This window comes from Phocoena phocoena, chromosome 14 (genome assembly GCF_963924675.1).
Source record: "Phocoena phocoena chromosome 14, mPhoPho1.1, whole genome shotgun sequence".
Lineage (NCBI taxonomy): Eukaryota > Metazoa > Chordata > Mammalia > Artiodactyla > Phocoenidae > Phocoena > Phocoena phocoena.
Genome location: NC_089232.1, coordinates 13874454 through 13900932, shown reverse-complemented (window position 1 = coordinate 13900932; position 26479 = coordinate 13874454). Strand labels below are relative to the sequence as shown.

Below are 26479 nucleotides of genomic sequence, written 5' to 3'. Positions count from 1 at the left end.
AAGGTCCCACATGCCACAGAGTGGCTAGGCCCGTGAGCCATGGCTGCTGAGTCTGTGCTCCTCAACGGGAGAGGCCACAATAGTGAGAGGCCCGCGTACCGCCAAAAAAAAAAAAAAAAAAAAAAAAAAAAAGTTTCATTTAAAATAATGTTTCAAATGTTTAGTGTTTAACTAAGACAATTCTCTTCCCCTAATACGATTAACAGACAAAAATCATGTCCATGTACAAATCCTGGAGGCTGGGTTAACTGACGTAAGAAGCCCAAAGTGTTCAAAGTAGGACTGAACGGTAACTTCATTCTCAGCTCAGTGCTGGGCCTTCTGGAGCTCTGCTCTTCCTGCCACTAAGCAAGAGCCAACAAATCCACCTGAAGGGCTCAGGGAGGCCTGGAGAATTCCAAAGTCCTCTATTGCCAGGGAAGCCCCACCCACATTTCTGAAAGACATAAAGCCCTTAGAACAAAAGGTCTAGGAACGGATCTGAACACTTTCCCCTCTGTGTAAACAGAATCCAGCTGTGGCTCTTCTCAATGGGAATCAAACTGAAGTTCCTTTAGGTAGGGCTCGAGGCCAAGCTGAATGTACTGAATTTCGCTCCTCAAGGTTTTAAATTGCCAAGTAAAGAGCACTTTCACTCAAAGTGTCAGGAGCTGACCTCCTGAGACACCTGCCCCAGGCAGAGGGGTGGCACTCACATATCTCACCCGCACCCTGAGACCCACGCGGCCAGGGTAGCCCAGGCCAGAACGTACCTCAAAGAAGAGAGGGTTGTACACAGTGAGCGGGAGCTCGATGTGGCCCAGGTGCCCGGAGCAGTTGCTGAAGTCCTGCACGCAGGTGGAGCACACCTCTTTGGAGTCTGCGGGGCCCAGAGCTAGATCGTACAGGCCGTTCACCGACGGGTTCCCCAGGCTATCTAGGTACCGAGGGTTTGTAATGGACTTAACACTTAATTTCCTAGGGAGATAAAAAAATACCAGGTGAGACAAGGTTACCCAACTTCTAGGACATTTCCTCTTCGGCACTTACAAAGGGATGGTTTAATGTCTGTGTCTTCAGACGTGCAGACGGCTCCAGAGGGCAGACTCGGTGTCTGCCTTGCTCCCCACTGCAGCTCAGCACTTAGCCCAGCTCAACAAGTGCTCAATGAATATTTGCTGAACGAAGAGCAGTGAGTGGTAACATCTTTAAAACCCAGATTTAGTGCAAATCTTGCGCTAACCAAACACACTGGCCGACTTTATACAAAGAAGTACCAACTTACACGCCAAACGCGTCATAAGCAGCATTTAGTCTCACTTGAACCCTCTGAGATGGGCATCACTATATGCGTTTTTCAGAAGAGGAAACAGGCTCAGAGTGGTTAGTGATTTAATTCAGGTGACCAAGCCCAGAATGGTGGGGGTGTGGTGAGATATGGACCAGACCTAACCCCAAACCCACAGAGTTCAAGAAAGGGAATAATCCCAGTATGTAGGAATAGTGAATTGAGAAAAGTTAAACATAAATATGCAAACCTTTGAGAACTATAACCTGCTTTACTAAAGGTTTCATTGCAGTATTTTATGTTTGGTTGAAAGCAGGCTCCCCTAGGACACCTAACTACTTTTACCAAAATTACGTTCATGCCAAGTTTGCTTTTAAACTTTTTTTTTTTGTAAATTAGAAAAAAAAGATAATGAAATCCAAATCTCACAATGTAGAGAAAACCGCTAACAGACTTCTTTCTATGGATACATTTTTAAAAACTGTAACTGGGATCATTTGCCATTTCTAGCATTGCCTTTGTCATTTTCATTGAGCATTTAAGTGTCTTCAGGTCACTAAAAATTCTTTGGAAAGATTCTGTAATTAAGAACTACCAGGGACTTCCCTGGTGGCGGAGTGGTTAAGAATCCACCTGCTAATGCAGGGGACACGGGTTCGAGCCCTGGTCCGGGAAGATCCCACATGCTGCGGGGCAACTAAGCCCATGTGCTACAACTACTGAGCCTGCACTCTAGAGCCCGTGAGCCACAACTACTGAAGCCCGCATGCCTACAGCCCGAGCTCCGTAGCAAGAGAAGCCAATGCAATGAGAAGCCTGCACGCCACAACGAAGACCCAACGCAGCCAAAAATAAAGAATCACCAAATCTTTCATTATATGTCAATTAATATAATTCATTTAGCCAAACTCCACTATAAGTAAGCTCATGCCACCTATCTGCATAAAGATTTTTGCGTAGCATCATTCAAACTTTTAACTATTTCCTAAAAATATAATTAGTTCCTCGGTGAAGGGAAATCCTTGAATCAAAGGGGACAAACTGTTTTGTTTTGTTTTCTGGCCTCCTGCATGACTTGCAGGATCTTAGTTCCCCGACCAGGAATTGAACCCAGGGCCCCTACAGTGGAAGCTTGGAGTCCTAACCACTGGACTGCCAGGGAAGTCCCAGGGCAAACTGTTTTGAAGCTCTTGATATATTCTGCCATATTGCATTCCAGAAAAGATGGGCTAACAATAAGTAGATTGTCTGTCTGTCCTAACCAGCACTGAGTCTTAGCACTTAAAAACTTTCCAAATTTAAGGTGAAAAAATGCTACCCACTGTGATGTTAAATTTTTTTTTAACAGAAATTAGGATATATCTTTTCAAAAAAATTTTTTAAAATTTTTATTGGAGTATAGTTGCTTTACAATGTTGCATTACTTTCTACTGTACAGCAAAGTGAATCAGCATCCCACCCACCCCCTTCCCTGTCACGTTAATTAATCTTTTTATTATGTTTGGTTTTAAAGGCCATTTTGGTCCTTTACTTAACTAAAAAAATAAGATTTAACTCATTTTTAAGTTAAAATCTTAACTTTTTTTATTATTGTCTACATAAGCTACTTACATATGAGGACATTAACCTTTTTTGGTGGCAAATACTTTCCTAGCTTGTGATGTCTTTCGTCATTTTTCACAGGCGAAAGTTTATAAATTCTTCGAACAGCTTTGTTGAGCTGTAACTCATGTACCATACAATTCGTCCATTTGAAGTATACGTTCCGTGTTTTTTAGTATATCCACAGAGCTGTGCAACCATCACCACAATATCATTTTCCTCCCCAGTAAAGGAAACCCTAGCAGTCACTCTCCATCTGTCTCTACCTCCCTCACAGTCCTATGCAATGACGAATCTACTTTTTGCCTCCAGAGACTTGTCCATCCGGACATGCTATGTGGTCTCTTATAGCAGGCTTCTTTTACCTCGCATGTTTTCAAGGTTCATCCATGTTGCAGCCTGTATCTGTATTTCATTTTTTTATAGCCAAAAAATATTCCATTGCATGGATACACCATATTTTATTGGGTTAGTTTTATACTTTGGCTACTATAAATAATGCTGACAGGAACATCTGCATCCAAGTTTTTTTTTTTTTAATTACAAATGCATTGGAAATTTCCTGGGTACTCTTTTTTTAATTAATTAATTATTTAATTTTTTTTTTTTGTCTGCGTTGGGTCTTCGTTTCTGCGTGCAGGTTTCCTCTAGTTGCGGTGAGCAGGGGCTACTCTTCATTGCAGTGTGCGGACTGACTGCGGTGGCTTCTCTTGTTGCAGAGCATGGGCTCTAGACACGCAGGCTTCAGTAGATGTGGCATGTAGGCTCAGCAGTTGGGGCACGCCGGCTCTAGAACACAGGCTCAGTAGTTGTGGCGCACGGGCTCTAGAGCGCAGGCTCAGTAGTTGTGGCACATGGGCTTAGTTGCTCCGTGGCGTGTGAGATCTTCCCAGACCAGGGCTTGAACCCGTGTCCCCTGCGTTCGCAGGCGGATTCTTAACCACTGCGCCACCAGGGAAGTCCTGTACACAAGTTTCTGTGTGAATATATTTTTTTAATTTCTCATGGATATATACCTAGGAATAAAAGTGCTGAGTCATATGGTAACTCTACGTTTACCTTTTTGAGGAACTGCCAGACTGTTTTCCAAAGCGGCTGTACCATTTTACAGTCCCACCAGCAATACACCAAGGCTCTAACTTCTCCACATTCTTGCCAACACATTTTATGATCTGACTTTTTAATTCTAGCCATCCTAGTGCGTGTGACATAGTCTCACTGTGGTTTTGATAACTAATGAGGTTGAGCACATCTTTGTGTACCTACTGGCCATCTATATATCCTCTTTGGAGAAATGTCTATTCAAATCCTTTACCTGTTTTGTAATTGGGTTGTTTGCTGTTTTATTATTGAGTTGTAAGAGTGCTTTGTACACTCAGTATACAAGTCCTTTGTCAGATACATGATTTGCAGATATTTCTTCCGACTCATCTTTTCACTTTCTTCATGATATTGTTTGCATAATTTAAAATTTTTTAATGAGTTAAACTCACTGCTGCTTTCTTCCACTACCTTTGGGCTAAGTCTTTCTCCTTCGAAGTTGGATAAATACTCATCTACATTTCCTTCTCATTCATTTTACACTAAGCTCTAAAACTTAATTGGGAGCTTCCCTGGTGGTGCAGTGGTTGAGTCCACCTGCCGACACAGGGGACACGGGTTCGTGCCCCGATCCGGGAAGATCCCACAGCCCGTGAGCCACGGCCGTTGAGTCTGCGCGTCCGGAGCCTGTGCTCCGCAATAGGAGAGGCCACAGCAGTGAGAGGCCCGCGTACCGCAAAAAAAAAAAAAAAAAAAACTTAACTGGAATTAAAAACAAGGAAAACATTTATTGCATAAGGCAAACACAAATTAATTAGGTCTGGGTGCAAAGACTTGTACCACTAGATCCTCTTTCTATCATGTTCTGTAAGTTGGTACTTCACTTCCCTTGCCTGGAGCCTACAGTGATAGAAAAAGAGTAGGCAGGTGGGGCCGGCACACACCTGTGTCAACTGGCAGAAGAACTGTGTCCTTTGCTTGTCAAGGCAACACAAATAGCTCACATCCAAAACTGAATGTATTTTTTTTTAATCTTCATCCTAAGTCTTTCTATGTGGTAAGGAGCAAAGTTCCTCTCTCTAGCTGGGGAGGAGGAGAAAACTCCTCTGATCATTGCAGGAATGGGATGCAATGGGAAGAGCAATCAGCAAGGATTCCACTGGAGAGAAAAGAGTTTAAGACTAGCAAACTTGGGTTTGAGGATGACCTTTGCTGCCTCCTAGAGAGTCATTTTATTTGCTGGACAGGAATTTCCTCTCCTGTAACTGCAGACACCAACACGAATGGTTGCAGTAAGGACTGGTAGTACCAAGCGCTGAACAGATAGCTCCCCCATCCACCCATGAGTGCACTTAACAAATATCTACTGAGTGCTTATTATGTGCCAGACACACGTTTAGATGCTGGAAAAACAGATCAGAATCCCTGTGCTCATGGGCCTTACATCCTATTGAAGGCAGGCAGACAAAAGCCAAGATAAATAAGCACACAGTCTATTGGATGGCAGAACATTCTATGAAAAAAGTAAAGCAGAAAAGGGGAAGGACAATAGAGTGGGCCAGTGGCTGGGGGAACCCCTATTGAGAAGGTTATACTGAACAAAAGCCTGAAGGAGATGGGGGCGTGAGCCATGCGGTCACCTTTACAGGAGGAAGAAGCAGGGAGTGCAAAGGCTCTGAGGTGGATGTGTGACTATGGTGCTCCGGGAACAGCAAGGAGACCAGGGTGAGTACAGAGGTAAGTTTGGAGAAGTAGCAAGGGCCAGAATGACCTTTCCAAGGCATTTTAAGGACTTGGCTTTTACTCCAAGTGACCTAGGAAGCTACTAGAACTTAACACAATAAAAGGTAGCATAATGATTGATTGCCAACCCCAGACTCAAATAGGTCTACAGTGCTAGTAATGGGTATAAACTTGCTTATGCACTTCCCTGTCTAAAAACTCCACAATTAACCTGTAAAAATTCAATTCTTTTGCTTTCGGATGAAATAGTATGTATGGCTAGTGATGGTATAATTGACATTTCTGGGCCAGCATACCGTTGTAGCTCAGTTTATTCATCCAGTCATTCGACCAGAGTTGAGGATAAAAGAAAGGAATGAGGAAGCTCAAGGCTAGTGGAGAGAGGCAGAAATATAAACAAGCAAAAAAAGGAACTGAGGCACCATAATAGACAGCTGTACTAGGTGTGGAAAGACCTCAGAAAATGAGGGAGGTTGAGCTGAGCCTTAAGAGGGGGAGAGATGCTCTCCAGGTGTCTGCTGGGGGTTGGGGGCAAGAGCAGAGAAGTAGATCCCTCTGGCAGAGAGGACAATGCATGCAGAGGAAATAGCTTGAGGTAAGGCCCAGACGTTGAAACCTGATGGCACTTTATGGAATGTGCAAGTGGTTTAGTAGGGCTGGCGAAGGGATGATGCTTTAGCAAAAATCAGCATTGGCCTGATCATGGGTAAACTTGTAGGCTAAGCTAAGAAACGATCATTTACCTGAGGGAAATGGAAAGTCTCTAGAGGGGTTTAAGGGTGAGAGTAGCATGATCACATCTGCACTTTGGAAGAATAATTTTAACAGCAATGTAGAGCATGCACTGGACTGGTGTAAGCATGGGGGAGGCGGAAGAAAAAGACAATTCAAACAAGGAATAAGGGTATGATCTAAGATAGTAACAGTAGTGTTGAAAGGAGGTTATAGAACGAATAGACACGTAGGTGACACACAGCAAGAGCCCAATAAGTAAATGAGATGTCAGGAGAAATAGATCTAGAATATTTGTCCTGTCACAAAATATTGACCATTTTGCACTAGACTAGGTACACCACTTTGGAGGGGCAAGTTCCCTCTCCCTTTAGGGGAAGTAGTTGTTGAGTTTTTGGTTTAGGAGTTTAAGAACTCGGTGTGAAATTCAAATAGAGATGTCCAAAAAACAGCTGAAAAAAATGAGTCTGAAGAATCAGGAAACGAAAATTGGTCTGGAGATTTAAATTTGAGAGTATCACTCAGGAAAGTGGTGAAATTGTCTAGGGAGGACATGTAGGACAAGAAAAGCAGCATGTATGACCAGAATAGAATCTCAAGGAACAGCAAGATTTAAGTAAAAGAGGAATCAGTTAAGTAGCCTGAGACGAATTCGAATATAAACCACGAATGCAAGGACCTTGTTCACCAATGTGTCCTGAATGCTTAGCTTAGTGCCTGGCAAAAACTGGATGATGGATAAATGTTTGCGGGTTGATAAAGGGAAGAAAGAAGTAGTACTTGTTACAGAAATAAAAGAACCTGAAAACAATAAATAAGGTGCTGGAAAAGAGAAAGACTGTCAAATGCTACGGTGATCAAAATGAGGACTGAAGAGGGCCGCTTTGATTTAGTAATTAGGCAGAGAATATAAGCGGTCCTAGCAAGGAGAAATTGTCATGAATTGAGTCTCGAACGATCATCATTTTATAGACAAGAGGAGACTAACCATGAGCTTAATAAACCACGTCAGAGACATTATAGTAACTACACAAACGCAGGCTAATTAACGAGGAGACTGGCGGATGATAACGCTGCAACCTGGGTACCCCCACCTTCCCAAGGGCAAACTCTTCCCCAGCCCCACTGGGTTCTAGGCAGTGCTTGGAACTACGGGTCCCAGCAGGCCATGCGCCAGACAGCCATGGACTCTGAGGAGAAATTGGGCGCCAGACCTTCTGGGAACGGTAGTTTGTGGCCCCGACCCCAAGAAGCTCTGCACGCTTCCCACCAACTCCTTACTTGAGCTCTTCGGCCGAATACATCCCGAAAGAAATGCCCTGCAGCCGCCGCCAGGGCATGTTCTTTGATCCCAACATCCTCCAGGTCAGTTCTGAGCTCTGACACCCAGAGAGAAATTCCAGTCACCACGGGTATATTTCTAACGCCGCTTCCGGCCCGCAGCCACCATGTGATTTAAACTGCGCTTGCGCGCGCGAGAAAGGCTCGCGGGAAGATTTACGTGGACGATAACATTTCCGATCTAGGGGGGGAAGGAAATAATTTCACGACTCTCACTCGCCCTTTTATTTTGAAAATAATCGAATACATATAAGACATTAAAATAACATTTTAGGAAATATCTTTGAGGCAAATGAGGTGTACTGAGCCTTTAACTTCCGAAGGAAATTCTTTCAAACCATGGGACTGTAACCTCCTATGTTATGATTGCTTTCGTCTTGTTCCGTCTCAGCCAATAGCCGAGCTATTCCACGCCCACCTCCCCCCTCCCCCACAGCCTTAGGTGAAGGGCATGCTTTCCCCGCATGCTATGCGAAGACGCTAAAGATGGCGGCCGTACCTTCGGCTCGGTGGCTGAAGGTCCGCCGCGGGCTTTGCCTACTGCTGACGGGTCGACGGGCAGGTCTCTGCGGACGGGACCCCAGTAGCAGGTAAGAGAAGCTTGGAGAATCCATGAGAAAGACCCCAGGATCACCTGGGCCATATGTATCCCCTTTACCCCCGGAGAGCTGGGGAACTAGGTACGGTGGAGTGGAAGGCGCGTGCGTGCGCTCGCGGCTGCGTGCCCCGAGAAGCTGGCACGCGGAGTCCGCGTACTTGAAGAAGGGCTCCAAACGCGCTGGTTGGGGGGATATTTATTGCTGGGGCTCGCCTACCCCGGGGTTAGAACTCTTGGCAAAATTCAAGATCCTGCTGTTGTGGATCTTGCGTTCTAGTAAGTGTGGGTATTGGCTACGCCTCCCCAAGTTTTAAAAGAAAGAAAAATTGTATCCGCTCTTACCCGTTTTCACCGACCGGGAGGAAGGGGGGAAAATCAGGTTTTCCCAAGTTAAAGGCAGTTTACGAGTTCCACTGTATGCTGGGTGTTGTGGGGATGTTTGGCCAAAGAAATTATACAGGTGTTTATAAAAACAAGAAAGTCTAAAAGATCTGAACACAATCTGAATAGGATTGCTGTGATTGTTAAAACTTGGCGCATGTATCATTTGTGTAGTTTTTTTGACTAGGTACAGTCTGGCGTTATGGAAGTATGAGAGGCGGGAATTTGTGAAAATTTGGGAATAACCTAATTTTGGATTCGATGTTTGCCATTTCCTTTGTGAAGTGATAGTAGACAAATTCCCTTATGTGTAAACTGGAGCTAGTAGTAGCCATTAGAAAATTGTGAGTAATAAGTGAGGTGTGTAATTTACAGTATACATTTTATATGTAACATCTTCCCTCCTCAATCCTCACAAAAGAGAAGAAGCTCCACCTGGTACTGCAGAAGCCTTAAGGCTGCTGTTCAATCCCAGTCCTTTTCCCGGTGGTGCCCAGTGTTGTTGTTTTTCTACCCATTTCCTTTGCTTTGGCAGCAGCATCTCTCCCTCAGTCTTCACCCACAAGACAAGAGTGGTGTATGTGACGTACATGTCACGAGAAACAGCATGATTTGAAAGAATTGATCCCTTTCTGAAGTTGATCCCTAGCAGAGAGGTATTGTTTTAAGATGATGCCCGAGACCAGATACTAGTAGAGGAAGTAATTCTTCATTTAATCACATCTTGACAATTTTCTGAATGGTACCAATGCTATTTAGGAAGGAAATACTTACAAGGTGGTGTACGTTATCTGTGTGGTGTATTGACTTTATTTTTTAGCATGATCAGAACGTTTTAAAACTCATTCATGGGTCAGTGATTCTATATTTTGGGTTAAAAAAATAATATAAATTGTTCCAAGTTTAAATTAGTACACGTACATTTGGTACATTCCTGATTGTCGAAGGAAGTGCAATGAAAGGCTGTGGTGATCTTAGTTTCATAATTTGTCAAAATTGCTTTAAGTGGGATAATCTTTTATTGTCATCAGGGCATCATCCATGTAAAATCAGGAGCTCATTACATCATCCCTTTTAGCCTCAGTGTTTTGGGTTCTCAGAGGTGAAAGTTCCTTATATTTCAGATAAGCTGCTCAAATGTTCAAGTGCTACTAAATTTTTCCTTTTTTTCCCTGATTTTATTTAATGAGATGGCCTGATTTAAAAATTTTTTGGCAATATGATGTCTATATCTTGTACATATTTTGTAATCATTTTGAACTTGCCATTGAGACCATGTCTTCTCAGCATACGTTGACGTGAATTATCCAGTTGGTTTGATCCGTGATAATTGGAAAATTTTGGCTGAGTTGCACATAAGTGGAGGTGAGGTGGGAAGTTCATTAATGAGTATTAGCTTTAGGGCTTTTATTTTTTTGTAGATTTTATTCTGGAAGTGCAGCCATCCCAGAGGTTGAAGGAGCTGGTGCAACAGGTATATAAAAATATATTGAAGTAACTCGATTTTTATATTAATGCATTATACTTCTTTATAGTAGTAGTATTAGGAAACTGATTCACTTTGTTTTATTTTTCACATTAAGGGACTGAGGAAGTGGTCATTCCAAAAAAGAAAACTTGGTGAGTATTCCATCAGTGTTCATTCAGCAAGTGGTTATTATGAGCGAAACATTGTTAGGTAAGAAACTAGTGACGGGAATAGCAATGGGAGAGCATTCTTGGGGAGGGAACCATTGAGGAGAGAAAAGCTTAGGGGTCTGAAAGAACATAGAAGAGGAAGGTAGAGAGTAGTGTGTGAATGGGGAATGAGATTTACTTAAGAGTTAAAAGACCTTCTGAACTAAATTTGGGTTAGTGTTTATGTAGTGATGGTCAATTATGAGTATCATTATTAGAGTAATTTTTTTTTAAAGGAAGTTTTCACGTTTTTGGGAGATTAAAAAAAATATTATCTTTATGGGGGTCTTCCCTGGTGGCGCAGTGGTTGAGAGTCCACCTGCCAATGTAGGGGACACGGGTTTGTGCCCCGGTCCGGGAAGATCCCACATGCCGCGGAGCGTCCGGGCCCGTGAGCCACGGCCGCTGAGCCTGTGTGTCCGGAGCCTGTGCTCCGCAACGGGAGAGGCCACAACAGTGAGAGGCCCGCGTACCACAAAAAAAAAAAAAAGATCCTTCAAAAAGCCAGGTGTTTTTTGAGTTTGACCTGAAGATTCAGGCTCATTTTAAAAAAACTTTCTTAAATTACTAAAGTAATTAATGGTTATTGCCATTAATTAGCAAGGTAACTAATGGTTATTGTTCAGTGGGATAAATTGAACATGCAGAAAGGAAATAAAATTACCAACAATCACTGTGCTCAGAGGCAAGTTACCTAATCTGTCTGTGCCATAGTAGAATGTGGGTAATACAGTACCTGCCTCAGGATTAAATGAGCATTTGAACAGTTCTGCCACAGAATCAGATCTCAATAGGTGATATCTATTATTTTAAAGTTCTGGGATATAACATTTGAAGTTGTACGTATACATTTAGTTTAGCAGAATTGATTTGTTAGATGTACCGTTCTATACTCTGTTTTAAATTTTGAATGATTATGTAGTATTTTATTATATGGTTATATTCAGGGTCTTTTTTGTCTTCCCTGGACTGAGAATCAGAACCAAGATAAGAGTAGGAATATACACATCGTGAATGAGGCATTTCTTGAATGACGTTCCAGTCCAGTGTACTTTACCAACTCATTGTGCCTCTATCCCTGACAAAGGTACCACAGGGAATACAAGAGAGGGAGTGTATTGAGGATGTGTTCAGATGGACTAAAGTCTAGTTGAGTTGTGTGCATATTTTATACTTTATGTCTTACACCCACTTTACATGTGTACATAACTGTTTACACATGACTAGGGGCTACACAGGATATGATGGAACGAAGAGTGGTTGTATTGCAGTAATCAAGGTGAGTTTTATTGAAAACATAGTTTAGCTGTACCTTAAAATGGGTCACATGATTTTGTTGGCATCAGAATCACCAGGGAATTTTGTTTAACATACATATTCCTGCAGGTAATTCTTATAAACCCTAAACTATAAGCCCCACAGATATAGAAGCAGTAAGATAGGGTGGGACGTGATCATGATCTGTCTGGTGGTAGTAGGAGACCATGCAGGCAGGCCTGTGAAAAATGCTCTATTAGAATAGGAGAAATAAGGTAGTTGGTAGAGAGCAAACTGAGGCCTGTTTATTTACAGCCCATGAGGTAAGAATGGTTTTTACATTTTTTATAGTTGAAAGAAGAAGACTATTTGATGACACGTGAAAATTATGTGAAATTCAGATTTCAGCGTCAGTTAAATTTTTTTTGGAACACAGCCTCACTCATTTGTTAACTTACTATCTGTGCCTACTTTTATGCTCCGAAGGCAGAGCTGGGTAGTTGCAACAGTCCTCACGGCCCATAAAGCCGAAAATACTTACTGTCTGTCCCTTTACAGACAAAGCGATTGATAGAGGCTCTCTGATAGCCTCTGCTTTCCAGGCTCAGGAATTTGTGCTTTTAGACCTAGAAGAAGCCATAAAGACTACAAATTCCTGTTGCCTTATTTGAGAGATGAAGCATCTTTTAAGGCTGTTAAGATGCTTTTAAGGTATCTTTCCCAGATCACAGATGCCGTAGAAGACTAACAAATTGTAGAGAGTCACTGTGAGTTTTCCTATAGGAATGTGACAGGATAGAGTATTCTGAGCACGCTAATCTGGATGGTGTAGTTACTGTGAGAGGGCAGGGAGCCCAATTATGATCAGTGCATAGGTAACTGGGCTCATTAAAGGAATGGATGTTAAAACTTACCAGATTGGCCAGAAGAGGATGTGGAGAAATTGATGCTCACATACAGTTGTTGCTTGGGCAGTCAGTTGGAACAACACTTTGAAGGGAAAGTGGGCAGAACCACGACCTAAAATGTGCACACCTTATCGGTTAGCCATTCTGGAGGAGCCCCTGCAAATACGCCCAGAGAGACATGGATGACAGTGTTCTTTACAACTTGGGAATAATAAGAAATTGAAATAGCCCAAATGCCCATATGTAAGGAGATAATAAAAAGCAGTTATCATACAATATAACATTTAAGGAATTAATTAGATTTACACATCGTAGCATGGATAATACAGTCAAACTTATGGAAGCACGTATCCAGAATGACAGTATATGTTTTCGATTTAGTTTTATGGTGGTATGTCTGTAAAAGTACCCTTTAAAGTTCTGGAAGTATAAACACCAAACTTACAGTAGAGGAGGAGGGGGTCACAAAATGACACCAGATATAATAGTCTAGTTGTTTTTTTTTTTTTTTTAAGTATAATGTATTCATTGTGGTTATTTTTAGTGAGTGATCTGAATGTTCATAATTTTTTCACTTACATTTGTTCAGTATGTTGTAAAGATGTACTCACTTGATACGACTTAAATATGCTAACATAGGATTTAGTTAGGGAATACTGAGAGATGAAAGAATATCTTTCACTGAAATTACATAAGTGTGATTTTAGAAAATCCAGTAGATGTTGTGAATGTCAGGGAATTAGTCTTGACATAGTATAAAATTTCCTACGTGTTTTCTTTTTTTTCAAATGACTTAAATTATGAGTGTATGTTTAAACTTTATTTTAAAAATACATTTGGTTTATTAAGTTTATTCTTATTTCCCTTTTTGAAATGAAACACAAAATCTAACACAAGTAAAAATACATTTGAAACCAAATTATTTTGTTTGTCAATTATTCCAGTGAAACCTCCTCTTTTCAGTAGTTAGTGAATGTCTCTACCCATAGTCATAGTGGGTGGCTGGCCTGAACTTCTTATAAAGGTTATATAGTTGAGAGGTTCTAAACTCGAATCATCTGGGAATTCAGAAAGAATGAATGTGACAGTTCTCCATAGAACCTGGGGGTCCTGATTCAACAGTCCAGAGTGCGGCTTGTGATTTATTCTCATATATAGCTGAATTAAGAGCCACCAGTTTGGATAATAAAGGCAAGAATATTACAGAAAACTACAGTTAGAATGCATAGGAAAATGGGTAGGAGGAGGAAAGATTCAGGTTAGACAGTTTGATGAGATGAGGGTGAAAATTGCTAGCCCTGGGTGATGGTTATAGGGACCAGGCCAGAGAGTGTAGCATGGAACGTGTACTAACCACCTTTGGGCAAGAGAACTAAACAGTTTTCTCATTTTCTAACTTATTATTCTAGTGATCTTGAGAGATCAGAACTGGCTTTACTTGAGACCTGAACTTTGTTGTTGGCCAGTCCATTCTGAGAGTAGGACCACTTGTTCGCTTTGTGAGTGTGAAAAGCCCTCACGAGGGTTAACTTGTGATTCTCATTCTTAGGGATAAAGTGGCTGTTCTTCAGGCACTTGCATCCACGGTACACAGGGTAAGTAGGAATTTTAGGTTTTTGTATCTAACTCAGCTAATAATAACTGTTATGTTCATATCTGCATGATTCACAATTAAACTGTTGTAGATCTAGAGAGTTTCTTATTAGAAATATCTAGTTCAGTCCCTTCATGTGACAAATGAGAAAACTAAAGCTTTTAAAGTGATTGGCCCAGGGCTACTTAGGATATTAAAACCCTGACTTAGTACCATGTCTTTTTTCTCCAAATTCAGTGTTTTTATACTATGCCAGTGATTTTTAAACTTAACCTCCTGAAGAGCTTGTTGAAATGCATGTTCCTGGGGAATGGTTTGGGTGTGATACTCTAATGCAAGTGATCTGTAGACCAGCTTTGAGAACAGTGTACCCACCATGCTGGAAGTAATTCAGTGATTAAGAATCTGGGTCCTGGAGCCAAATGTTTTGTTTCATCTTTATCACAAAGTGACCTTTCCTCTTGATGCTTCTGTTTCCTTATCTATAAAATGGGGATTTAATTATAGCACCAAACCTTGAGGTTTGGGTGAGAATTAAATACGTTAGTACACGTGAAAGGGTTTAGGACCGTGCCTAACACAAAGGACATGCTCGGTAAGTGCTAGCTATTTCATTATTGCTCCAGCTATCTTGGTGATTTATTTGTGAATAATTTGCTCTCTTGACAGTTCAAGAATAGAGTCTGTAGTCTTGATAGATAAACTGAAACCCTGGTAAATGTCTTAGAAATGGAACTTTCTGATTGATTGTATTTTTCATTAGCTGCAAACCGTACTTTCAGTTTCAGCTGTGGGGGAAATGTCTAAAGTAATTAAGTCCTTTCTTTTTGCTGCAATGTCTGTGTGGATTCTGACCCTCCCTGAGACCGTTATCGCAGATTTCCAGAATTTTTCTTCTATTGTAGATGCTAAACTTATAGGCTGTCAGGCCAAATATGCACTGATATACCCTAGCAGTATCTGAGGACGGGTTTTTAAATACTGCATCTCCACACTAGCAAGACATTGAGATTTTCAGCTCACTTATCCATAAATAGGCACCTGAAATGTAAACTCTTGAAATAGGCCTCTGAGACTGTTCTCAGTTTTTTAATGAGAATGGCCCAGGGCCCTTTCAAGTCAAAGAAGTTACAGAATTATGTGTGGAGTTGTCTGACTTGTCTGTGTTTGGGCATTTAAAATCCAAGGGATAGTCACTCATTCATTCAGTAACCACACATTCTGCCCTTAACTGTGCTTACCAGGCACTGTGCTGGTTGTAGAATTAAGACAGCGTCCTTGCATAGTTTCTAGAGAGGGAGGCTGAAGGAGCACTGAGGAGAGGGTGCATAACCCAGACTGGGAAAGGACTTCCAGAAGAGCTGGTATCAGATCGACGCTTGGAAGATGAGAAGCCAGGATAGTGGGAAAGAGCATTCCTAGCAGAGGCAGCACCAGGAGCAGAGGCACAAAGGCATAGAATGAGTAGGTTGTATGGGGGAAGCAAGAATTTGTGGGGTATAGCAATGAGAGGTGAGGCAAGAGTATGAATGCTATGCTAGGGTCTTCTGATTTTTATTCAAGTCTACCGAAAGACTTTAAGCAGTGGTGTGACATAATCATTCAAATTTTAGGGGGCTTCCCTGGTGGCGCAGTGGTTGCGAGTCCGCCTGCCGATGCAGGAGACACGGGTTCGTGCCCCGGTCCAGGAAGATCCCACATGCCGCGGAGCGGCTGCGCCCGTGAGTCGTGGCCGCTGAATCTGCGCGTCCGGAGCCTGTGCTCCGCAATGGGAGAGGCCACAACAGTGAGAGGCCCGCATACCGCAAAACAAAAAAAAACAAAAAAAAACAAAAAAATTTTAGGAAAGACAGCAATGTGGATACGAGAAACCTTTCCTATCAGATGTATAATAATGATCTTAACATGTCCAGAGCCCAGCCCCTTTCTCTCTAAAACTCACACATTCTTTGCCATCTCATTAATGGCAGCTCCATGCTTTTAGTTGCTCCTCTTTTTCATGTGCTGCACTTCAGTAAATCCTGTTTCTTCCATCAAAATATTTGTGTACGGAGTCCCAAAGACCACGCCAAGGTCCAGTGGTTGGCTAGGAGGATTCACAGGACTGAGCATTTGGTCCTACAGCTATGTTTTATCACAACGAGAGGACACAAAGCAAAAGCAGCAAAAGAAGAAGGCACGCGGGGTAAAGTCCAAAGGAGACCAGGAGAAAGCTTCCAGGAGTGTTTTCCCAGTGGAGTCACAAAGGACTCACTTAATTCCTCCAGCAGGGTTGTGACGACACCTGGAAAAGTCTACCAGGAAAGCTCTTTAGAGACTCAGTGCCCAGAGTCTATGTCTGGCACATACCAGAATTCCACACTCCCAGAAGGAAAGCAGGAGTTTAGCATAAACCACATAGTACAGTTTAGGTCAGTACTGGGAATGGTGGGAACCCTCCAAAATCCAAGTTCCCAGATGCCCACCAGGCCTTGTAAGCAGGCCTTTCTAAGAATAGCAATTTCAAGCCTGGTAACTTTTCTTCCTGCACAGCATCCAAATCCTGAGCACTTGTCATCACCATGATCCCCTAGGTCATCCAGGCCACCATCATCTCTTGGATTAATTACAACAGTCTCTGTCCTCTTCACCTCCTCTGCCCCCTACAGACTGTTCTCAATTAAGCAGCTGTAGTGACCTGCTACAGTGTTGAATCACATCCCTCTCCTACTCAGAATTCATTTGTCTTCTCATTTGTCATAATTCAAATAAAAGCTGAAGTCCATCCGAGGGCATCTGAGGCCTTACGTGTTCAGCCACCACCCCCACTGCCACATCTCCTACCGTCTTCCTTGATGGCTCTGCTCTACGTGGCCTCCTGGCTAATTCTCAGTTTCTTAGTAGGCCTGGGTCTGCCTCAGGGCTTTAATGTTTGCTGTTTATTCTGCCTGGAGTATTTTTCCCTGAGATATCCACATAATTTCCTCCTTCATTTCTTCAAGCCTTTTCATTGAGGCCTTCCTCAACCACACCATTTAAAATTGTATGTTTCGGGGACTTCCCTGGTGGCACAGTGGTTAAGAATCCACCTGACAATTCAGGGGGCATGGGTTCGAGCCCTGGTCCGGGAAGATCCCACATGCTGTAGAGCAGCTAAGCCCGTGTGCCACAACTACTGAGCCTGCGCTCTAGAGCCTGCAAGCCACAACTACTGAGCCCATGTGCCACAACTACTGAAGCCCATGCGCCTAGAGTCTGTGCTCCACAGCAAGAGAAGCCACAGCAATGAGAGGCCCGTGCACCACAACTAAGAGTAGTCCCTGCTCGCCACAACTAGAGAAAGCCTGTGCGCAGCAACGAAGACCCAGCACAGCCAAAAATTAATTAATTAATTAATTTAAAAAAAGAATTAGGGCTTCCCTGGTGGTGCAGTGGTTGAGAGTCTGCCTGCCGATGCAGGGGATGTGGGTTCATGCCCTGGTCCGGGAAGATCGCACATGCCATGGAGCGGCTGGGCCCGTGAGCCATGGCCGCTGAGCCTGCACGTCTGGAGCCTATGCTCCGCAACGGGAGAGGCCACAACAGTGAGAGGCCCGCGTACCACACACACACACACACACACACACACAAATTAATAAATGTATGGTTCTGTTCTCTGATAGTTCGTTTTCCCTGCCTCCCTCCCTCCCTTCCTTTCTTTCTCATAGCAGTTATTACCTTTAAAATTACTATATGTTTTATTTATTTTTGTTGTCTGGAGATTTTTTTCCCTACTAAATTGTGAGCTCTATGGGGGATAAGATTTTATTGTCTCCTTGGTAGCTAGAATAATGCCTGGCACATTCGAGGTGCTCAGTAAATATGGAATGAATGAATAAGGAAGGTACTGAACTAAGGCAGTGGCAGTGGGGATAAGGGACGGTGGAGTAGGTAGGGGATGTTAAGGAGCTCGAGTTGACCACAGCTGGTGACAGGTTAGTTGAGTGGAAGTAGTAGGAGAGGATCTTTGGCTTGGCTTGCCGAGTGCTTGGTCCCATTCACTGAGACAGAGAAGATAGGAGGGAGAAGGAGCTCTGTCAGGAGGTTCAGCTGGGGGTAAATTAGAGTGAGGCATCTGAGCTACAGGGCCAGAGTAGAGAAGTTGTTCCTCAGAAGCCATGAGGGGCTTGGAAATCATTGAGGGAGGAAAATGTAGGAAACAAATAGGAAGAGTAAGTCTAGTAAGGGAAGTCCAGCATGTCACAGAACTAGGGGCCCCAAACAGGTATTTGATGAGGATGGTGGACAGGACAGAGCCAAGCAACAGTTGGTAATCGGGGAGTAATAGTCCAGGGCAACTGCCCTAGAACTGCTTCCTCTGCGTTGCCATTACATACCCACCACATGTTGGTAGAGAGTGGTATAACCAGATGAAAGGAGCCTCAAATGAGTATAAAGGGAATACAGCATCAGGCATCAGGAAGCGAGGACCCCAAAGAGTACTGCCTCTGCGCCCTAGGTATGAGCGTCCTTCCTGTGAGAGCCGCAGGGAGGCTCTCCCCTGGAGAATCCAGGTCAGTAAGACAAGGCATCAAGGGGACAGAAGAGATTCAGGATGCAAGTTGAATTTTTCCTGTGGAGCAAAGTTGCCAGAAGGCCCAGGGAAGGGGGCTCCAAGGGATAGAAGAAGGCCAGAAGAAGTAATTTGAGGGCTGTTCTAAGTGAGCCTCTAGTGGGGCTGGAGAGTTAATTTTGCTTAGGGTTCTACCTGGAAGTATAGAACCTTGGGCAACAGGACGCGGGAGAAGCTGCTGTTCCTGCCTCCAGAGAGGGCCCAGTAACTCCTCTCCTCCATTTGCAGGAAACCTTAGTGCAGGAAGCTGGTGCCCAGGCTAGTTAATTCAGAAGCTCTTGACCTTCAGTTTAAAACAGCAATTGTCCCTGGTGATAGCAGCCTTCAATTAAAAAGCAGTCATGGGGGTTTGAGCCATTGTTTGCTTTAAGTTGTGCATAATTACAACCAGCTCTACAGAGCCATGGGTACAGTGTAGGCATTAGTGTCTGCAGACATACATATTTCCGCTTCTGTGATACATGTATAGTTAAAACTTTACAGAGTTTTTAGTCATCACCAAAACCCGCAAGGTCCTCTTAATAAAAATCTAGCTAAAGAGACTTCTGTGTCTTGTCCACAGGATGCTACAGCTGCCCCTTACGCATTTCAAGATGATCCTTATCTCATACCAACATCCTCTATGGAATCTGTGAGTATTTTAATGAAAGTTTTCTAGTATTATGTTTTATCTTGTTGGTTTGAGTACAAGAGTACATGTATAACTTAGCTTAGTTGTAAAAACTTTTGAAAAGTTTACAGATGCTGATAGATAAATTGGTAGATTTTCTGAATCTTTTACTACTTTTATTAAAAAGTTTTAGAGATTGCCTGTGGAGAGGGTATTTGGTTTGGGTTTTTAGTACTTAGGGCTCTTTCCCACTATAGAGCCATCCACTCGGTTTAAGCACATTGCTTTTATATACCTCAAGCTGTATATAAGATGTGACCTGAAATTATGTCACACTCAGCAGAGGTAGATAAGTAATAATTATGTAGTTTAGCTTCTAATTGGGATTCTGTGTATCACTGTATTCTGTTTTTTTTTACGGGGGCAGAATAATTTTTGCTGAGGGTGTGACTTTGATCTCTTGAGTTTAAATTACAGGTTATATCAACTTATATCTAAATCTTTTTCTTTATATAGCATTCATTTTTGTTGGCAAAGAAGTCCGGGGAGAATGCAGCAAAGTTTATTATTAATTCATATCCCAAATATTTTCAGAAAGACATAGCTGAACCTCATATACCGGTAAGGAGAGATAATTGGACTTTTCAGGTAATACTATGTAATTGTAACTTAAACTAAGTTTTCATGGCTAATATTTAAGTAGCCATTTGAATGCCTACAGTATTTGGGTGAAAAGTCTTTTAATGTTTATGGTTATCTTTGCTTACAATACTAACCTTTATTAAACTACATGTATTTGCTCTCCATTTTATTTTCCCCATTTGGTTTCTGTGACACCAGACTCTTAGATCTTTACCCCTGTGACTGTTCCTTTTTCATTTCCCTCATTAGCTTTTCTATCTACTCCTTAAGCCCTGGTGTCTTTTTCTTAGGGTTCCATGCTCAGTCACTTTCTCTTTTTTCTGTCCAGAATCTTCCTGCTTCAGTGACCCCTATACTCCATCTGGCATTCTTGTATATCTGGCCTAGGTGTCTCTACTTTGAACTCCAGATTGTATTTCCAGCTACCTCTGTTCTGTAGCCATGAGGAGTGTGCAGGGCCTGCTGTGTGTTAGGCATTGTGCTTAGCGTGTCATACGGTGGTGAGCGAAACATGGGCTCTGCCCTCCTGAGTTTATTAGTGGAAGTGGTAACTCAGACTCATTATGTCTAAAACTGCTCCCTCTCACATCTCCCTACTTTCCAAAGCATGCACACACACACACCCAGACACACCCTCTTGTGCTTCTCAAGCAGCGACTTTTGGGGACAAATTAGGTAGTCAGTGTGATTGTGTCCATAAAAATATTAGAATCCTGAACTAAGACAGTGGCAGCAGTGGAATGATCATTTGTTGGCTATCCTTTCCCCGTTAAGTTTCTGACTTAACAGTTACTCTTCTGTGTTTAGCTCACTTCTGCTTAAAGCTGTCCATGGATCCCCTGCCCCCATGGCGGGCAGCATTCGCATACCTCTGAGACCTTTTACATCATTTATCATTCACGCTGTATCATAATTATTCCCTATTTGCTTTCTCTGTTAGATTGTGAGCATCTTGAGGGTAGAGAATGACTTCCGTCTGTTTATCCCCAGTGTCTAGCTTAGTGCCTGGCATCAAGTAGTAGGCAGGCCTTCAGTAAATATTTGGGTAAATTGGTGAGTGAGGTAAAGTCAACATACCTTGGTAGTACTAAACGTTTAGAGTAAAAGAAGTATCAAGGATGAAAGGTTTCTGTCTTTGCAAACTGGGTGTACTGTGGCACTTTTAACCAAGATTGGGAGGAAAGTAGGAAGGATGGTTTTAGCAAGGGAAAAATAAGTTCACCTTGAAATTGGGAAGTTTGGTTGGAAATTAGATTCTTCAGATATGGATTAAATATTTATGTTTGGGTGCTTTTAAATTCTCCACCCCAAGCTAGGAGATCGCTAAGTAATCTTGTTTTGGAGACTGGAGAGGTTTTTTGAAATAAGTTATATTCCCTACAGAGGTATTCTTGTTAAAAAAAAATAGTATCTGGTGCATGAAGCATGAATCGGAGCAGTGAAGTTTTATTTTGGTGTGTTGGTGATCAGAATTTTGTCCTACCCGGTTACCTTTGACGTTGCCCTGTTTGCAATAACTTTAGCCATCTTGTTTTCCTAGTGTTTTATGCCTGAGTACTTTGAACCTCAGATTGAAGATATAAGTGAGGCTGCTCTGCAGGAACGAATCAAGCTCAGAAAAGTCAAAGCTTCTGTGGACATGTTCGATCAGCTCTTGCAAGCAGGTGACTTAAGTTCATTTGAAGCCTCTCTGGGAACATGGGCTTGGAAGTGGGCCACAGTTACGTATGTGATCCAGATAGGTTATGAGTATAAGTTACAAGTGCTATGCTACTTCCTCTGCTCAGTGGCTATGTTTGTGTTTTTTACAGTTTAATAAGTCATATGTCATGTTCTGCTTGAGCATCATTTTAAAACTGTGGGTGGGGTAGAGTTGCAACTTTGTTAGTATCTTGTCCTCTTGTGCTGTATCAGAGGTAGACAAATTATACAGCCGTTCTTCCTTAGCTTCTGTTTTTAACATCAGGTGTGTAATACTCTATTCACATTTCCTATATTCTTTAAGTGTGTTTGGAAGGCATAAAGCAGACAAAAAAGGAATATTTAAGAAGGAAAGAGCACTAAGCTGCAGGACCAGAGGTTTGGATGGGCTCTGACACCAGTTAGCACTGTGGCCTCGAGAAAGCCACTTCTGTCACATCCTGCGGCCCTCTGGATTTGATCTGGATGGACCTGCAGGGGTGTAGATCTAGGTGCCAGGGCTTGTAAGCTGTCATGAGAATGTACCTATAGTAACGTGGAAGGCAGCAGCATTGAGTTTTAGAATCCCGAGTGCTGTTCAGTGATTTAGGAGAAAAATCAGCCAAACGTGCCAGAGATAGAAACTGGACTGAGTCAGTACAGCCTTAAACACAACAAGAAACGTTTGCAGAAAGCTGTGTTTGATTTGAGAATTTTGGTGTGTAGCCTGTTAAAGCTTCGGGTGTACAAATGAATTGCTGATGCAGGTTATCATTTGGGGAGGCTTTTCCCTCTGCTGGCTGAGTACGATGAACATCTTAGTACTAAGACTCGTCTTCCTTTGTTTCACACACTGAGTGGTGTAGGCACATGCAGATGTTCAGTAAGCATTACTAAAGACAGCGTGTCAAGCCCGTAACACTCGACTCATTCAGAGTAATGGAATGAGGCAGCATACTGGGGGAGGAAACAAAATTTTATCATCAAGGCCCTAATAAGTGCCATACACTTTGCTAGGCATTTAATTATACAACACCTTATGAGTTGGTGTGCTTCTCGTCATTTTATAAAGGAAACTGATTACAAGTAATCTTTAGGGTTACACAGCTTTGAGATGGTAAGACCCAGTCAAGTTACACTCCATCACCAGTGTCCTGTCCACTCTGCCATGCTGTCTTTTCTGGGCTTTTAAGTTTCCTGATGGGCGTTTGTATTATCAGTATATTTTCTTTAGACAAATGCAGTTAGTTTTCTTTTAAAGCACTAAATTATGTTTCGTACTTCTTCCTGTTCCCTTTTCTCCCCCTTCATAAGAGTCAAGATGGGAACATAATGTTTTGAGCAATAATTTTTTAAAGGCTACTGTAATTAGGCATTCATGCTAGTATTTCTAGGCAGGTATTTCAGTGAGGGCCTGGACCCAAGAGGAATAGTTCTGCTTGCATTTGTAAAAATGGAACTGGCCCTGGGGGACAACGTGGCGATCATTTGCAGAGGGTTCAGTTTGAAGATGATAGTTAGAACTGTGAGATAATTTCTCTGGGGATATGAGTCCATAAAATAAATGAGCACAGGGTCAAACTTGATCTTGTGTTTTATCTTTTCTGTCACACAGCACTGTTGGGGATTGTGTCCTGTCTGTATCACTCCAAGTGTTTAAGCTGATGTGGAGTGCACACTCATCCATCAGGAAGGTGATGGGTGAGACTGAATATGTAGCCAGGAAGGCCACAGCTCATACAAAAAGGGAAGAATTTTCATCTAATAGGCTTTAGTTCTTTGATGCTTCAAGGTTTCTTTCCCTTTTTTTTTTCTCCTACCCACAGGAACCACCGTATCTCTGGAAACAACTAACAGCCTCTTGGATTTATTATGTTACTATGGTAACCAAGAGCCCTCAACTAATTATAATTTTCAACAACGTGAACAAGCAGAAGAGTTGGTAATGGCTTTGGCAGTGATTTTTCAAGTTTCTTATGGTAGTGGTACCTCCTCAGAGTAAGGCAGGCTCTTGTGCCATGTGTTAGGGTCGAAGAGATTTGTTCCGAGGTGTGGTGTGGCATAGTACGTAGCCTGGACAAAAATGTGGAGAAGGAGACGGATTTTAACAATTGTTTTGCCCTGGTTCCCTCCTTAAAAATATTTTGACCTTGCCTGCCACATGCAGCAAACCTTTGACCAGAAATGTTTGGACACGCCCCTTTGTTGTTGTTCCTTAAAGTGATATAGTATGATGTGTAAGGGACGGGGAAAAACCCCTGGTTCCAACCCCCTCAAAAATTCATACGTAGGTGGGCAGAGAGGAGTGAGCATACTCTACACTTTAGAAATTAATATTTCTTAATAAACACTGGGTTTCCTTTTTGCCTTCCATTGGATCTGTATTTCCTTTGCTTTTCTGAAGTTTCCTCAGAGAATGCATTCCACTGTCATATTTTGTTTTATATCTGTTGGTGATGGTTCATTTCAGGAAGAGGCCACAGAGGGAAGTAACGAGAAACCTAAGAAGAAGGCTGGTCATCAGCTTGGAGTTACTTGGAGGTATGTTACAGCATGATTAGAACTTCGTGTTATGGCTCCGTACAGTGCGTGGAATGTTCCCCATCAGCTCCTGAAGAAGACACGATCCTGGAATGTTCTAAAGTGCAGTTTGTTTTCAGTGGGCAGTATAAATGTCTCAGTTGGTTTTCATGTGTTTTTGGACCATTTTTCTTTAGATCTTTGCCTCCCACCAGCAGCACAAGGTTGACACCTGGCTTCTTTTTTCCATCTAACTCCATGCAGCCTTCATGGTGTGGTTCTTCTGGTAGTTTCATCAGTAGTCCTGCCTTGCAATATATACCTCTAATTCTAAAAGATTCACAGTTTTTTATTATGTTAGAATACACATGCTAGAGCATAGTTCTAAGTTCAGACTAGTGGCCGGCAAACAGAAGTATTCACTTCCGAACAAAAGGTGAATATCATTTAACATTTCAGAATTAAATTAACTGAGTAGAAGCATCTAAATAAAAGAAAGGTATTTCATATGGATGTCTGAAAAAGGGAAACTACCATTAATAACTAAAGTCTTTTTTGAAGTGATAAAATGAATAGAATCAAAAATTAATTTTTTTCAGTAGATATTAATAATTTCTCATAGTGGTTAAGAGCATTGACTGTGGAGTACCATTTTGGCCCAAATCCTGGTTCTGTCTGATTTCCAAGACATGTTGGTAACAGGGAGAATCAAGGTACAGCATGATTTGTGTAACACAGCACAGGGATAGGCTAGAATAGGACAAAGGATTCTAGAGACACCGCTTGTCTGTGGTTGCCTCTGGGGAATTGTATCCAATTGAAAGAGGGTGGGGAAACGTCACTATGTACCCTGCTGTGCAGTTTGCTTTTTGTTTAATACCTTGAGTATATATTACACCTTTTCAGTCCTGGTTCTGCCACTTAGCCTGTAAAGCCTTGAACAACTTGAGGTCTTGGAGCCTCAGTTTTTCCTGTTTTCACAATGATGATAACCATGTCTTCCACTCTGGGTGGCAAGAATTACTTGGAATTATACACATAAAATGCTTAGCACGGTGCCTGGAACGTGGTAAGTTGGTGGCTATTACTGGTTTTTCCTGTTTCCTCTGGTTCACATTTACTTTTTTGTGTCTAGAGCAAAAAACAATGCTGAGAGAATCTTTGCTCTAATGCCAGAGAAAAACGCACATTCCTACTGCACAATGATCCGAGGAATGGTGAAGGTAACGTTTGTTTTATAGATCTTTTTTTTTTTTTTTTGCGGTATGCGGGCCTCTCACTGTTGCAGCCTCTCCTGTTGCGGAGCACAGGCTCCGGACGCGCAGGCTCAGCAGTCATGGCTCACAGGCCCAGCTGCTCCGCGGCATGTGGGATCTTCCCGGACCGGGGCACGAACCTGCATCCCCTGCCTCAGCAGGTGGACTCTCAACCACTGCGCCACCAGGGAAACTCTGTTTTATGTATCTTTATCTTCCCCTAAATCAGCACTTCTCAACCTCAGAACTGTTCACCGTTGGGCCAGATAATCTGCTCTTGTGGAGCTGTCCAGCGCCTTGAAGGGCTTTGAGGAGCCGCTCCTGTCCACTGCACGCTGGTGGTGCATCCTTCCCGCCCCAGCTGTGACAGCCAAAGTGTCTCCAAGCATTATTCAGTGTCTCCTGGGAAGCAGCGTTGCCCCATTAGAGAACCACTGCACGGAGGATACGTTTCTTGAGAATGAGACCATATCTGTTTACTACTGTGTTCCCAAACCCTAGAGCAGTCGATAACGCACATATTTCTTAAATGAACAAATTTGGTGATCCTTAATTTTCATACTTTCCCTTTTCCAGCACCGAGCTCCTATGCAGGCATTAAACTTGTACACTGAATTATTAAACAACAGACTTCGTGGTAAGTGTGTTTGGAGAATTCCCCTCTGTCCTTCCTCTTCTTCTCTCAGGCATCTATAAAATCTCAGGATTTTACCTCAGTCATTTGTTCATTCTTAATCTTTTCCTGTGGTATTGGTGATTGAAGCAGGAGTCCAGAGCCAGAGAAGAGAATAGTTTTCTAGTTTTGTAGACATGTGTGCATGTCTTTGCCTTTAATCTTCAACCCCAAATTTTGTTAAAGTAGTTTTCTTCTTTTATAGCTGATGTACACACCTTCAATTCATTGATTGAAGCAACAGCATTCGTGGCGAATGAGAGATTAGAAGAAAAATGGAATAATATATTGGTAAGGAGGAACTCTCACTTTGTCTTCTAATAGGCCTAAAATATTCTTCGCTAGGAGTACGTGGGTTGGAGACAG

General features: G+C 42.5%; 2 protein-coding genes across 3 annotated transcripts in view; one reads left to right on the top strand and one right to left on the bottom strand.

Moving 5' to 3' along the window:
- The window catches only part of POLR1A (RNA polymerase I subunit A), a 75326-nt gene extending 67480 nt beyond the window's left edge, over positions 1 to 7846 (bottom strand). Inside the window, exons 1-2 of the mRNA XM_065890976.1 lie at positions 7667 to 7846; positions 753 to 957 (exon numbers count right to left, since the gene is read on the bottom strand). Coding sequence (XP_065747048.1) covers positions 753 to 957; positions 7667 to 7743 — 282 coding nt within the window. The 5' untranslated portion in view covers positions 7744 to 7846. The remainder of the gene's footprint in view (positions 1 to 752; positions 958 to 7666) is intronic.
- Positions 7847 to 8199: 353 nt separating this feature from the next.
- The window catches only part of PTCD3 (pentatricopeptide repeat domain 3), a 29749-nt gene continuing 11469 nt past the window's right edge, over positions 8200 to 26479 (top strand). Inside the window, exons 1-12 of one of the 2 annotated variants that reach the window (XM_065891136.1) lie at positions 8200 to 8316; positions 10127 to 10179; positions 10289 to 10325; positions 14097 to 14142; positions 19295 to 19363; positions 19859 to 19963; positions 21525 to 21648; positions 23491 to 23606; positions 24135 to 24205; positions 25320 to 25407; positions 26017 to 26077; positions 26319 to 26404. In XM_065891136.1, the coding sequence (XP_065747208.1) occupies positions 8213 to 8316; positions 10127 to 10179; positions 10289 to 10325; positions 14097 to 14142; positions 19295 to 19363; positions 19859 to 19963; positions 21525 to 21648; positions 23491 to 23606; positions 24135 to 24205; positions 25320 to 25407; positions 26017 to 26077; positions 26319 to 26404 (960 nt within the window). In that variant the 5' untranslated portion in view covers positions 8200 to 8212. The remainder of the gene's footprint in view (positions 8317 to 10126; positions 10180 to 10288; positions 10326 to 14096; positions 14143 to 19294; positions 19364 to 19858; positions 19964 to 21524; positions 21649 to 23490; positions 23607 to 24134; positions 24206 to 25319; positions 25408 to 26016; positions 26078 to 26318; positions 26405 to 26479) is intronic. The other variant, XM_065891134.1, reaches the window with a different exon arrangement.